The 12420-nt window shown below is 46.6% G+C and overlaps 1 protein-coding gene across 1 annotated transcript; it reads left to right on the top strand.

Moving 5' to 3' along the window:
- Nucleotides 1-270: 270 nt before the first annotated feature.
- CMBL (carboxymethylenebutenolidase homolog (Pseudomonas)) lies at nt 271-11978 on the top strand. The gene is made up of 6 exons (XM_011978052.1): nt 271-506; nt 2519-2626; nt 4495-4637; nt 8657-8748; nt 10310-10691; nt 11008-11978. Exons 1-5 carry the CDS (start codon nt 292-294, stop codon nt 10487-10489), a joined length of 738 nt encoding a protein of 245 aa, XP_011833442.1. The 5' UTR covers nt 271-291; the 3' UTR covers nt 10490-10691; nt 11008-11978.
- The last annotated feature ends 442 nt before the right edge of the window (nt 11979-12420 follow it).

Raw genomic sequence — 12420 nt, 5'->3', positions numbered from 1 at the left:
CGTCTCCAGTCCTGGCCCCTGAAGAGTCACTTTTCCCTAGGAGTTCTTTCATCTCTATTTTTTTTTAAAATTATTCAGTCTGGCATTTCTAGTGTTTATAGCCTTACTCTGCTGTGTGGCCAGAACCAGAGGTTACCATTGATTTCTTACATAATACCATAGATGTCGTTAAAATGCATTTTTTTCTATAATCTTGATTTGAGCTTTACTTACCATTTATAGCCTTTAAATTTGCAGCATTCAGAATATAATTCTTGTTTCTCTCTCCATAGCCCGACTTCAATCTCTGCGATGGCTAACGAAGCTTATCCTTGTCCGTGTGACATTGGCCACAGACTTGAGTATGGAGGGCTAGGCCGCGAGGTTCAAATCGAGCACATCAAGGCTTATGTCACCAAATCCCCCGTTGATGCAGGCAAAGCTGTGATTGTCATTCAAGACATATTTGGCTGGCAGTTGCCCAATACCAGATATATGGCTGACATGATCTCAGGAAATGGATACACGTATGTATAAAGTTGCGTTTCTTTGTTTACATTCATATAAATTTCGGTGGTTTATTTTGTTCCCTTTAAAAAATAAAACCACAGCAGTCTGACTCTACAGTACCTAACGTACGCCAGAAACTTCTTTATCTGACTGCGGTGAAGATAGATGGGAAATGTCATGGGAAATTAAACACCCGCCTGTGTCCTCCTGGGAGTGCCTGGCCTCTAGACTTGGTGGACACTGAGAATTCTTTTCCCCCGTGGGGCCTCAGCCAGACGTACGCACTGGACATCATGGGCCGAGCTCACCAGCTCCCAAATGGACCTGTGACTTGGCTCTTCAAGCAGCTCAGCCTCGTGTCAGATTTCACAGGCCTCTTTGGATGGCAGGGTGTCCAAGGCTCCTCCTGGTCCATACACGTACGGTCGTGGCCCCGTCTGAATTAGACTGGGGTTCAGAAGTGGCACAGTGAGACCTTGCTCCCCTCCCCAAGTTTACCTCTTTGTCTGGCCAAGTGGCCGTGGTCACCTTTGACCAAGGCTGATTCTTATTTGCCCCTGGTGAAAAGCGCAGAGAGCCAGAACCTTCCTTCCTCTCCAGCGTCGGGAAGCATCAACCCAGCAAGCCCTGAGCTTGGTGCACGGCTAGATTTCCTTTGTTTTCACAGAAAGAGAAGCTTTCTGTGAAAGGAAACCCAAGGGTGAGCCTACCTCGTTTTTCTAGGAAGAGAAACTGGCTTAAAGGAATCATGTCCACGCTGGCGGGATGCCGAGTCAGTGCTGAATGAAAAGACCTTCCTTGAAGTTTTCCTTTTTCACATCCCCAGATGAGGGGACTTAACTTTCTAGGGGCAAACCCAGTAAAAAAAAAATAAAGAAATAAAATAGCTAGCTTCGGTTGCTCAGCTACAGCCAGGGCTGAGAGCATGACTGGGCTTATTGCCCTTAATCCTCCTGGCAGCCCCTTGAGGGAGGAGCTGTTACTGCTCTCATTTTGCAGATTAGGAAACCAGGACATAAAGAGCGCTCTGCGGCTGCCCCAGATCACTGGCCCAAGCAGCCCATCAAATGGCATTGCTGTGTCTGTTGTTTCACGGCGGGTCCTTGAACAAGGTTCAGGACATAAAAGATAAGGAAAGACCCCTATTTTACAAAGCACTTTCTCATGTACACCATTTTTTTTTTTTGCCCTCGAGAGAATCCTCTGAGGTTGTGCAGTGCAAGCGTGCTGTTTATTTGTCAGATGAGAAAATGAGGCTAGAAGTGGTGACATGGCTTGTTAAGGCCACACAGCAGCGTGGGGTGTACTGAGCCTTGAACTTGGATTTTCTCACTCCAGTTTCAGTGTTCTTCTTACCCCTACAGAGGGAGCCCTGTTCCTCCAACCAGGTGGCAGTTCTATTTGGGGAAACAGTTGGGAAACAAGACTCGACTGGAACAGTTGGCTTCATCCCTCTGGGTTGATTTGCATGGAAGAGCGACCTGGACTGGGGCCACGCTTCTTTGCTCCCTGCTGCCCGTCTTAGAACATACCCTCTGGATAGGAAACGGTGCTTCGCTGGCGTCTTGGGTGGAGGCTGAGAAAATTGCCTGGTCATAGTGACTGGACATGTTAGCCACATGTGCCCTCTGGCCTGAGGCTCATGTGAAAGGCCAGGAGTCCCCAGGTTGGCTGAGAGGGGCTGGAGGGGCCCTCAAAACCACCAGCCTCAGGCCCACTCCCCCAGGGGCCCCCACATCCCATGCCAGCCTATCCCATGGGAGTGTGCCCTGTGGATAGCCTCATCATTTGCAGGCCTGGGTTACCAGCAGGCTGCCAGACGCTGTGCACCTGCGGTTGTGAAACCTAAGATGGCTTGGCCCGGTGCCAGGTGGCTGCTTTGCCGCACTCAAAGTTGGCCTTCACACTCACTCCTTTTCCTTTTCTCCGAGCCAGAATCACCAATGTAGCAAGTTTTTAAATAAATGCAAGCAAAATACTGAGTCAAGCAACTCTGAAACTAAGATCAATTCATGTCCATATTTTGCAGAACCATTGTTCCAGACTTCTTTGTAGGGCAAGAGCCTTGGGACCCCTCTAGCGACTGGTCCACCTTCCCTGAGTGGGTGAAAACAAGAAATGCCCAGCAGATCGATAGGTGAGTTATCCACAGACGTGGCCATGTACGCGGTACGGCCCAGGGAGGTGAGAGCTGGGGGGGCTTCACCTTTCAGACAGTACTCCTTACCTCAGGGTGGGACTTCTCCACGGCCAGTGGAATCCTTCCCATGGCACAAAGGAGAAAAATTTTTTTTTTTGTTTTTTGAGACGGAGTCTTGCTCTGTTGCCCAGGCTGGAGAGCAGTGGCACAATCTCAGCTCACTGCAACCTCTCTCTCCCAGGTTCAGGCATTCTCCTGCCTCAGCCTCCCAAGTAGCTGGGATTACAGGCTCCCGCCACCATGCTCGGCTAATTTTTGTATTTTTAGTAGAGATGGGGTTTCACCATGTTGGCCGGGCTGGGATATTTTTTTAATTAAAATTTTTAGGCTGGGCATGGTGGCTCAAACCCATAATCCCAGCATTTTGGCAGGCTGAGGCTGGCTGATCACTTGAGATCAGGAGTTTGAGACCAGCCTGGCCAACATGGTGAAACCCTGTCTCTACTAAAAATACAAAAAAGAAACAAATAAACAAAAAACTTTGCTGGGCATCATGACGCACGCCTGTAATCTCAGCTACTCGGGAGGCTGAAACATGAGAATCACTTGAACCTGGGAGACGGAGGTTGCAGTGAGCCGAGATCGCGCCACTGCACTCCAGCCTAGGGGACAGAGCAAGATCCCGTCAAAAAAAAAAAAAAAATTAATTAATTAAAAATTTTAAAATAAAATAGAGATGGGGTCTCACTATGGGCATGCACCACCGCATCCAGCCAGGATAGCATTCTTTATGTGATGATGATCAATACCAAACAATATTTTTATGAGCACCATCTATGAAAAGAGAGATTTTAGTGTATCTGTCACTTGAGTAGTGTACATTTTACCTAATATATAGTTTTTTAGCCCTCCCCCTTCTGAGTCTCCATAGTCCATTATATCACTCTGTGTGCCTTTGCGAACTACCCACAGCTTAGCTCCTACTTATAAGTGAGAACGTACAGTATTTGATTTTCCATTCCTGAGTTACTGCCCTTAGAAAAATGGCCTCCAGCTCCATCCAAGTTGCTGCAAAAGATATTATTTTGTTCTTTCTTATGGCTGAGTAATAGTCCATGGTGTATATATGCCACATTTTCTTTATCTACTCATTGGTCAATGGGCGCTTAGGTTGCATATCTTTGCAATTATGCTGCAATAAACATACATGTGCAGCCCACCTCCACTTTGGTACACTGTTTCTAGTTGAAAATGTGTTCTAAGTTCCAATCAGTTTGCAGATGAATCATTTGCCAGGCAAGGGTCACTCTTCTTGGTCCCCTCATGGCTGAAATAGTCCTGATGGCTTTCCAAATTTGGCCATGCAGAGTGGGGAGTTTTGGGGAGAGAGTGAATGTGTGAAGTCAGAGAGTGTCTGGGCGTCCGCCCATAGTTATGGCTGGTCATGGGAGAGAGGGGAGAGGAGACTCTTCTCCTGGGAGACTCAGGGGACAGAGAAGACTGGGGCACTCCGCAGGGAGCAGGTCGTGGACTCGGGTCTTACGAACCATGCTGTGGGCTGTGGCCTTCATCCCGAGGCTGTGGAAGACTGCTCAGCCCTCAGCTGGGAGTGAGCTGGTTGGATCTGTATTTTGGGAAGAGCCCAGCTTGCCTGCAGCTGTCAGGCAGTTGGAGGAGGGCTGGGCTTGGCAGGAAGACGTGCTGGGATGATGCATCAGTCGGGGCAGAGGTATAGAGCTCCCAAAAGAAGAATCCTTGGCAACTTCAAGAACAGTTGCTGATACAGTCCCGTTATCATCAGCACAGCCCTTTGAGGGGTTTACAAAATAACCCTGATTCCTGAATATTTTTTCTTTCTGTTCTAGAGAGATCAGTGCTGTCTTGAAGTATCTGAAACAACAGTGTCATGCCCAGAAAATTGGCGTCGTGGGATTCTGCTGGGGTGGAACTGCTGTCCATCATTTGATGGTGAAATACTCAGAATTCAGAGCAGGGGTGTCTGTCTATGGTAAATCTGCCTTGTGTGTTTTTACTGCATGCGAAAGGGAGGGGTGGAAGAGTGACAGCAATCAGAAGCCTCCCCATCCAGTGTAACACAACCTCCAATAATGCCCAGCTTATGGAAATGGGCTTTAAGAATCTGCAAATAGAGGTGGGGATTTGTCATGCAGTTAACCAGAGGATGTCACTGGGAGTCAAGAGGCCTTGGTCCCAATGGTGTGACTTTGGAAAAGCCACCTAACCTGAGCTCTCCATTTCTTCACCTAGAATGAAGGGGATAGCATTTTTTTTTTTTTTTAACGTAATCATGATCAGTATCACACAAGATTTTTATGAGCAACATCTATGAAAATATTTTTCTGGTGGTGGCTAATGCCTGTAATCCCAACAGTTTGGGAGCCTTAGGCGGGCAGATCACTTGAGCTCGGGAGTTCAAGACCAGCCTGGTCAACATGGCAAAACCCTGTCTTTACAAAAAATACAAAAATTAGCTGGGCGTGGTCACGTACACCTGTAGTCCTAGCTACTCAGGAGGCTGAGGTGGGAAAATTGCTTGAGGCCAAGAAGGTTAAGGCTGCAGTGAGCCATGATCACGCCACTGCCCTCCAGCCTGGGCGACAGAGCAAGACCCTGTCTCAAAAAAAAAAAAAAAAAGAGAGAGAGAAAGAAAGAAAGATTGATTTTTCCAAGATACAAATTGCTCTAACTGTACACAAACATGCACACACACTAAAGACAGAAAGAAAGCAAAAGCAGCCAGGCACGGTGGCTCACGCCTGTAATCCTAGCACTTTGGGAGTCCAAGATGGGCAGATGGCTTGAGCCCAGGAGTTTGAGACAAGCCTGGGCAACATAGAGAGACTTTGTCTCTATAAAAAAATTTTAAGGCCTGGTGTGGTGGCTCACACCTGTAATCCCAGCACTTTGGGAGGCCAAGGTGGGTGGATCACAAGGTCAAGAGTTCGAGACCAGCCTGGCCAATATGGTGAAACCCCGTCTCTACTAAAAATACAAAAATTAGCTGGGCATGGTGGCGGGCGCCTGTTGTCCCAGATATTCGGGAGGCTGAGGCAGGAGAATCGCTTGAACCCGAGAGGTGGAGGTTGCAGTGAACCAAGACTGTGCCACTGCACTCCAACCTGGGCAACAGAGTGAGACTCTGTCAAAAAAAAAAAAAAAATAAAAATACTTGCGTGTACTGGCACGTGTCTGTGCTCCCAGCCTCTCAGGAGGCTGAAGCAGGAGGATCACTTGAGCCCAGAGGTTTGAGGCTGCAGTGAGCTATGAATGCACCACTGTACTCCAACCTGGGTGACAGGGAGTGAGACCTTGTCTCTTAAAAAAAAAAAAAAAAAGTAAAGCAAAAGAAAACACACTCTAATATGTAAATAGCAATTTATACATTTTTTGCCAAAACAAACCAAAGTTATTACAGCAATGAAATAACATTATATCTGTATATAGAAGCTGCTTGCTAAACTCATGATATAGAAGCATTCAGACCAATAGATAAACAGAAACAAAAAAGACACATAGGAAATATAGCCTTTAAAAATAATGCAGATGCTCTTCTACTTACAATGGGGCTAAGTCCTGATAAACCCATCGTAAATTGAAAATATCCCAAGTCGAAAATGCATTAATCCACCTCACCTACCAAACATCATAGCCTCACCTGGCCTGCCCGAAACACCTGCATCTGACTACAGTTGGGCAAAGTCATCTAACACAGGGCCTGTTTTATAGTAAAGTCTTGAATATCTCATGCAGTTTATTGAATTCTGTACTGAAAGTGAAAAACAGAACGGTTGTCTGGGTACTTGGAGTACAGTTTCTACTGAATGGGTGTCGCTTGTGCACCATTGTAAAGTCAAAAAATGGCAAGTGGAACCATCGTTAGGTCTGGGACCATCTGAAGTGGATCATAAAGTTATACTAATGATTCTTTCTTGGCTTAATGGTTCCTCACTGTGGTATTTTCAACTACTTTTAGCATTAAAAAACCCTTTAAATATTGACTTAGGACAACACAAAAGGACATAAACTCAAGTCAGTGGCCAGCTGCCTCTGGGAACAAAGGAGCTGAGAGATGCTTTGTCTAGACCATGCTTTTGCGCATTTAGCAAAAGGCGGTCAGGGAGCGGATGCCTCCCCGGCGCCACCTTCTGGCCGCTGTTGTGCAGTGCGTGAGCTGCCGAGCGTGGCCGGGCTCAGGCTCAGGATATCAAAAGAGGCCCATTCGCAGAAGTAGCTTTGCCAGAGTGGGGAAGGGGGCGTGGCCACCTTTCCCGTGGCTCCCTGCCTCCTAAAGAGGAGTTACAGGTGAAGGAGGCTCTGTTTGTTACTTAGCTCTTCTGTGCTGCCAGCAGGAAGTGGAAAAAAAGTTGTGTTATTTACCTCTTATCTTAAAATGGTAACTTGCTGCAAATCTTTTGCGTACTTCTTTTCCCATAGAATTGGACACACCCACAGTTTGTTTTCAGACAGCCTGGCTCAGGCAGAGCATGCTTCTCATTTCAGAATTAATCTCGAATGCTGAGATGAAAGATGAAAACTATTATTGTTATTTTTTGAGACAGCATCTTGCTGTCACCCAGGCCGGAGTGCAGTGGCACGATCTTGGCTCACTGAACCTTCACCTCCTGGGTCCAAGCAATTCTTCTGCCTCAGCCTCCTGAGTAGCTGGGGCTACCACATCCAGCTAATTTTGTATTTTTAGTAGAGACAGGGTTTTGCATTGGTGGCCAGGCTGATCTCGAACTCCTGATCTCAAGTGATGCACCCGCCTTGGCCTCCCAAAGTGCTGGGATTACAGGTGTGGTCCACCTTGCCCAACCAAAACCTGATTTTTATAGACTGACCTGCTAGGCCCAGGCAGTTTCACACTTCCACACTCGTGGTCTGGTGCGAATCTAAATACCCATTCAAATGACAGCTCCTCTTACAAACAAAACTACTCAGTGCATTCAAGCCAGAACCTGTGGGGCTTGTGTAGACCTGAGAAACTTCTTAAGCAAAGGTTTGAAAATGGTCCTGTTTGTAAATGAAGGTAGATCCCAGCGGGAGCATTCCTCAGGCTGCTCCGGCGTCTTTCCATATTAAAGCAGCAGATGCAGACGAGGTCTCGTTCAATTATTTAATGGCCTGATTCCTAGTCCATAAAGTGGGGAGGTAGAGAGTAGGAAGATCTGACTAAATACATTTCTCTTGTACTATTATAATCCTTTTTTTTTTTTTCTCCGAGACGGAGTCTTGCTCTGGTCACCCAGAGCTGGAGTGCAATGGCATGATCTCGGCTCACTGCAACCTCCACCTCCCGGGTTCAAGCAATTCTCCTACCTCAGCCTCCCAAGTAGCTGGGATTGCAGGTGCCTGCCACCACACCCGGCTAGTTTTTGTATTTTTAGTAGAGACAGGGTTTCACCATGTTGGCCAGGCTGGTCTCGGACTCCTGACCTCATGATCCGCCCTCTTTGACCTCCCAGAGTGCTGGGATTAGGGGCTTGAGCCACCACGCCCAGCCTTTGGGTTTTTTTGTATTTGTTTATTTATTTATTTTTTATTTTATTATTTTTTAAGACAGGGTCTCACTTTGTTGCCCAAGCTGGAGTACAGTGGCACAAACATGGCTCACTGCAGCCTCAACTTTCCAGGCTCAAGTGATCCACCCACATTCGTCCCTCTAAGTAGCTGAGACTACTGGCATGCACCACCACACCCGGCTTATTTTTGTATTTTTTGTAGAGACAGGGTTTTGCGATGTCACCCAGGCTGCTCTCAAACTCCTGGGCCCAAGCCATCCACCTGCCTCAGCCTCCCAAAGTGCTGGGATTACAGGCATGAGCCACTGTGTCCAGCCTTCTTTTACGCTAATCTTGTAAGTTGGGCCACTTCTGTAGAATGACTAAAAAAGGAAATAGAGCCCCAAAGCAGAGATTTTACTTTGAAAAATCAAACCCAAATGCTGTAGTTTTCTGTGGCATGAGTGTGGGGGTCATACATCATGCCTCTGTGCTCGTTTTTCAGGCATCGTCAAGGATTCGGAAGGCATTTACAATTTAAAGAACCCCACCTTGTTCATTTTTGCTGAAAATGATGTTGTGATTCCACTCGAGAACGTAAGTTGGCATCTTTTCTCTTCGTATTTATTTGTTTTGAGACAGGATCTTGCTCTGTTGCCCAGGCTGGAGTGCAGTGGCGCGAACTTGACTCATTGCAGCCTTCGCCTTCCAGGTTCAAGCCATTCTTGTGCCTCAGCCTCCCGAGTAGCTGGGACTACAGGCGCCCGCCACCACGCCTGGCTGATTTTTGTATTTTTGGTAGAGAGAGGGTTTCACCATGTTGACCAGGCTGGTCTTGAACTTCTGACTTCAGGTGATCTGCCCGCCTTGGCCTCCCAAAGTGCTGGGATTATAGGCGTGAGCCACCACGCCTGACATCATTTGTATATTTAGTAGCATGATTTGACATTCTGCGGGGAGTGGGAAGTCTTGAAGGATGCATTTGTTGCTCCAAATATTTCCAACATTACCATTTTAAAGATGGGTTTTATTCAATTCCACTTATATAATTCCACCGTGGAAGTGTGATGTTCCCAAAACATGTTTAAGGAAATGTCTGAGGGAGTATTCTCAGCATGGCCTGATTACCTGGTGGAGAAACAGGACCTCTTGCCCTGCTCCATGCTAACCCACAAATTGCTGTAAAGTCTATGACCTTAAAGACAAGGATTTATTAAACACAGTCAGTTGATAAGGAAAAAGCAGAAGAAAAGTATGGTTCAAAAGTAGTCAGTTAGCTGGGCGTGGTGGCTCATGCCTGTAATCCCAGCAACTCAGGAGGCTGAGGTGGGAGGATTGATTGAGGCTGAGAGTTTGAGACTAGGTCAGGCAATCTAGCTAGATCCCTTCTCTACAAAAATATAAGCAAATCAGCTGCGGTGGTGGCACACATCTATAGTCCCAGCTATTTGGGAGCCTGAGGCAGGGAGATTGCTTGAGCACAGGAGTTGAAGGTTGCAGTGAGCCACGATTGTGCCACTGCACTCCAGCCTGGGCGACAGAGTGAGACCCTGACTCTAAGAAAAAAAAGTAGTCATTTAGAAATTATTTTATAATATTAGTAACTAATACATTAATGCAAATGATTTCACATAATAGATGGATCATTTTTACATTGCTCTGAAATCTCTCCTTTGCCAGACATAAGAACTGTGTTAGTTATAAAATTAGCAGTAAAGGCCGGGTGCAGTGGCTCACGCCTGTAATCCCAACACGTTGGGAGGCTGAGGCAGCTAGATCACCTGAGGTCAGGAGTTTGAGACTAGCCTGGTCAACATGGTGAAACCCTGTTTCTACTAAAAATACAAAATTTAGCTGGGCGTGGTGGCATGTGCCTGTCATCCCAGCTTCTCCGGAGGCTGAGGCAGGAGAATCACTTGAACCTGGGAGGTAGAGGTTGCAGTGAGCCGAGATGGTGCCTCTGAACTACAACCTGGGCAACAGAGTGAGACCCTGTCTAAAAAGAAAAAAATTAGTGGGAAAGAATTCAATGTAACTGTGGAACTTGTTTCTGATTTAAAGCATTGATGTTAAATTTCTGTTATGAGCAGTCACTGAAGATTTGGAGAATGGAAAGTGCCACTAAAGGGTTAAAATCATGAAATCTTTTGCACACCAGGTATCTTTGCTGACCCAGAAGTTGAAAGAACACTGCAAAGTTGAATATCAAATTAAAACATTTTCTGGGCAGACTCATGGGTTCGTGCATCGGAAGAGAGAAGATTGCTCACCTGCAGACAAGCCCTACATTGATGAGGCCAGAAGGAATTTAATCGAGTGGCTGAACAAGTACATGTAGAAAGAATCAAGGGCAAGCCTTCCTAGAATAGCTTTTCATCCCAAAATTTGCTTGGAAATACTTAGATCATTTAATTTTCACTTTTATAAAATAAATGTAGGAATCCTAAAATTCATTATTTCATTTGAAACACAAATTCAGTAGGAAATCATGAAATGATTTGATTTTTAACATGTACCTCAAATCATAATTTAAAAACAAGGTCTGGGCCGGGCGCGGTGGCTCAAGCCTGTAATCCCAGCACTTTGGGAGGCCGAGACGGGCGGATCACGAGGTCAGAAGATCGAGACCATCCTGGCTAACACGGTGAAACCCCGTCTCTACTAAAAAATACAAAAAACTAGCCAGGCGAGGTGGCGGGCGCCTGTAGTCCCAGCTACTCGGGAGGCTGAGGCAGAAGAATGGCGTAAACCCAGGAGGCGGAGCTTGCAGTGAGCTGAGATCTGGCCATTGCACTCCAGCGTGAGTGAGCGACAGAGTGAGACTCCGTCTCAAAAAAAAAAAAAAAAAAAAACAAGGTCTGATTGGGTGCAGTGCCTCATGCCTGTAATTCCAGCACTTTGGCAGGCCAAAGTGGGTGGATCACCTGGGATTAGGAGTTTGAGACCAGCCTGGGCAACATAGTGAGACCCCCATCTCTACAAAAAATACAAAAATTAGCTTGGTGTGGTGGTGCACGCCTGTAGTCCCAGCTACTTGGCAGACTGAGGCACAAGAATCAGTAGAACCCAGGAGGTGGAGACTGCAGTGACTCAAGATCATGTCACCACTGTACTCCAGCCTGGGCAACAGAGTGAGACCCTGTCTCAAAAATAAATAAGTAAATAAATAAATAAATAAAATAAAACCCAGGTCAGTACCTGGAGAATTTGAATGATAGAGTAATACCCTAATTATTAGTTAAAACCTACAGGCTGGGTGCAGTGGCTCACGCCTGTAATCCCAGCACTTTGGGAGGCCAAGGCAGGTGGATCACTTGAGGTCAGGAGTTCAAGACCAGCCTGGTCAACATGGTGAAATCCCATCTCTACTAAAAATACAAAAATTAGCCGGGCATGGTGGTGTGTGCCTGTAATCCCAGCTACTCGGGAGGCTGAGGCAGGAGAATCACTTGAACTCGGAGGCAGAGTTTGCAGTGAGTCGAGATTGCGCCACTGCACTCCAGCCTGGGTGACAGAGTGAGACTCTGTCTCAGAAATCTCAAAAAAACAGAAAACAAACCTACAGCTGTTCAAGGACCAGCTGACAGGTCAAGTGTGGCGTTTTCTGGTCTTTGAACACATCATAGAAAGTGACAAATGCTGCAAAGCCATGAAGAACATGAACTATAAACTGGGGTAGACCACCATCCAGCTTAGACACTTATCTATGCCACAAAACATCTGAATTTGACACATTTATATATTGCAATATGGGAAGTATTGAGATCAAAACAGGATTGCATTGACCTAATTATATTAATCTAATAAGCTAATTTTTTGAATTTTTGTATTTGTAGCGTTTTTAAAAAGATAGCAGAAAACGGGGGGCTAGAGTTGTCACCCAGCCGCTGTCTCCTAGGCAGTGGACTTCCAAGCACTGGCATTTTTCCGTCGCAGGGCCTGAGGCTACCTCAGAAATCTCTCCTGTGTTTCTGGTGGTCGCATAAAGGGGAGAGCCGGCGAGAGAGTCTGCACCTGCACCTGCGGCGTGCGTGCGTGTGACTTCGGGCAAGTGACTGGATGTTGTCATCTTTTCCCTAGTTTTGTATTGACGTCCTTCTCAGGAGAGAGTGGCTGTAAAGTCTAGCCCTGCCCTGATGGGGATTCTGGGGATGTGGTCGTGGGTGTTTCCCATGTGCCTTTCATGGGATCTTTCTTTGTCCTGGCAGACGACCTGATACCTAAGTGTCCAACCTGTGGCCAGGTGTCCCTCTCACGGGAAGCTTGTTT

This window comes from Mandrillus leucophaeus, unplaced genomic scaffold (assembly GCF_000951045.1).
Source record: "Mandrillus leucophaeus isolate KB7577 unplaced genomic scaffold, Mleu.le_1.0 Scaffold188, whole genome shotgun sequence".
Lineage (NCBI taxonomy): Eukaryota > Metazoa > Chordata > Mammalia > Primates > Cercopithecidae > Mandrillus > Mandrillus leucophaeus.
The sequence above is the reverse complement of the archived record's forward strand: the minus strand, read 5'-3'. Positions and strand labels throughout refer to the sequence as shown.

What these genes read in the sequence shown, in the direction of transcription:
- CMBL (XM_011978052.1), top strand. Translation starts at nt 292, where the DNA reads ATGGCTAACGAAGCTTATCCTTGTCCGTGTGACATTGGCCACAGACTT. An exon ending in AATGCCCAGCAGATCGATAG is followed by an intron (nt 2,627 to 4,494) that starts GTGAGTTATCCA and finishes TTTCTGTTCTAG; the next exon opens with AGAGATCAGTGCTGTCTTGA. An exon ending in AGCAGGGGTGTCTGTCTATG is followed by an intron (nt 4,638 to 8,656) that starts GTAAATCTGCCT and finishes CTCGTTTTTCAG; the next exon opens with GCATCGTCAAGGATTCGGAA.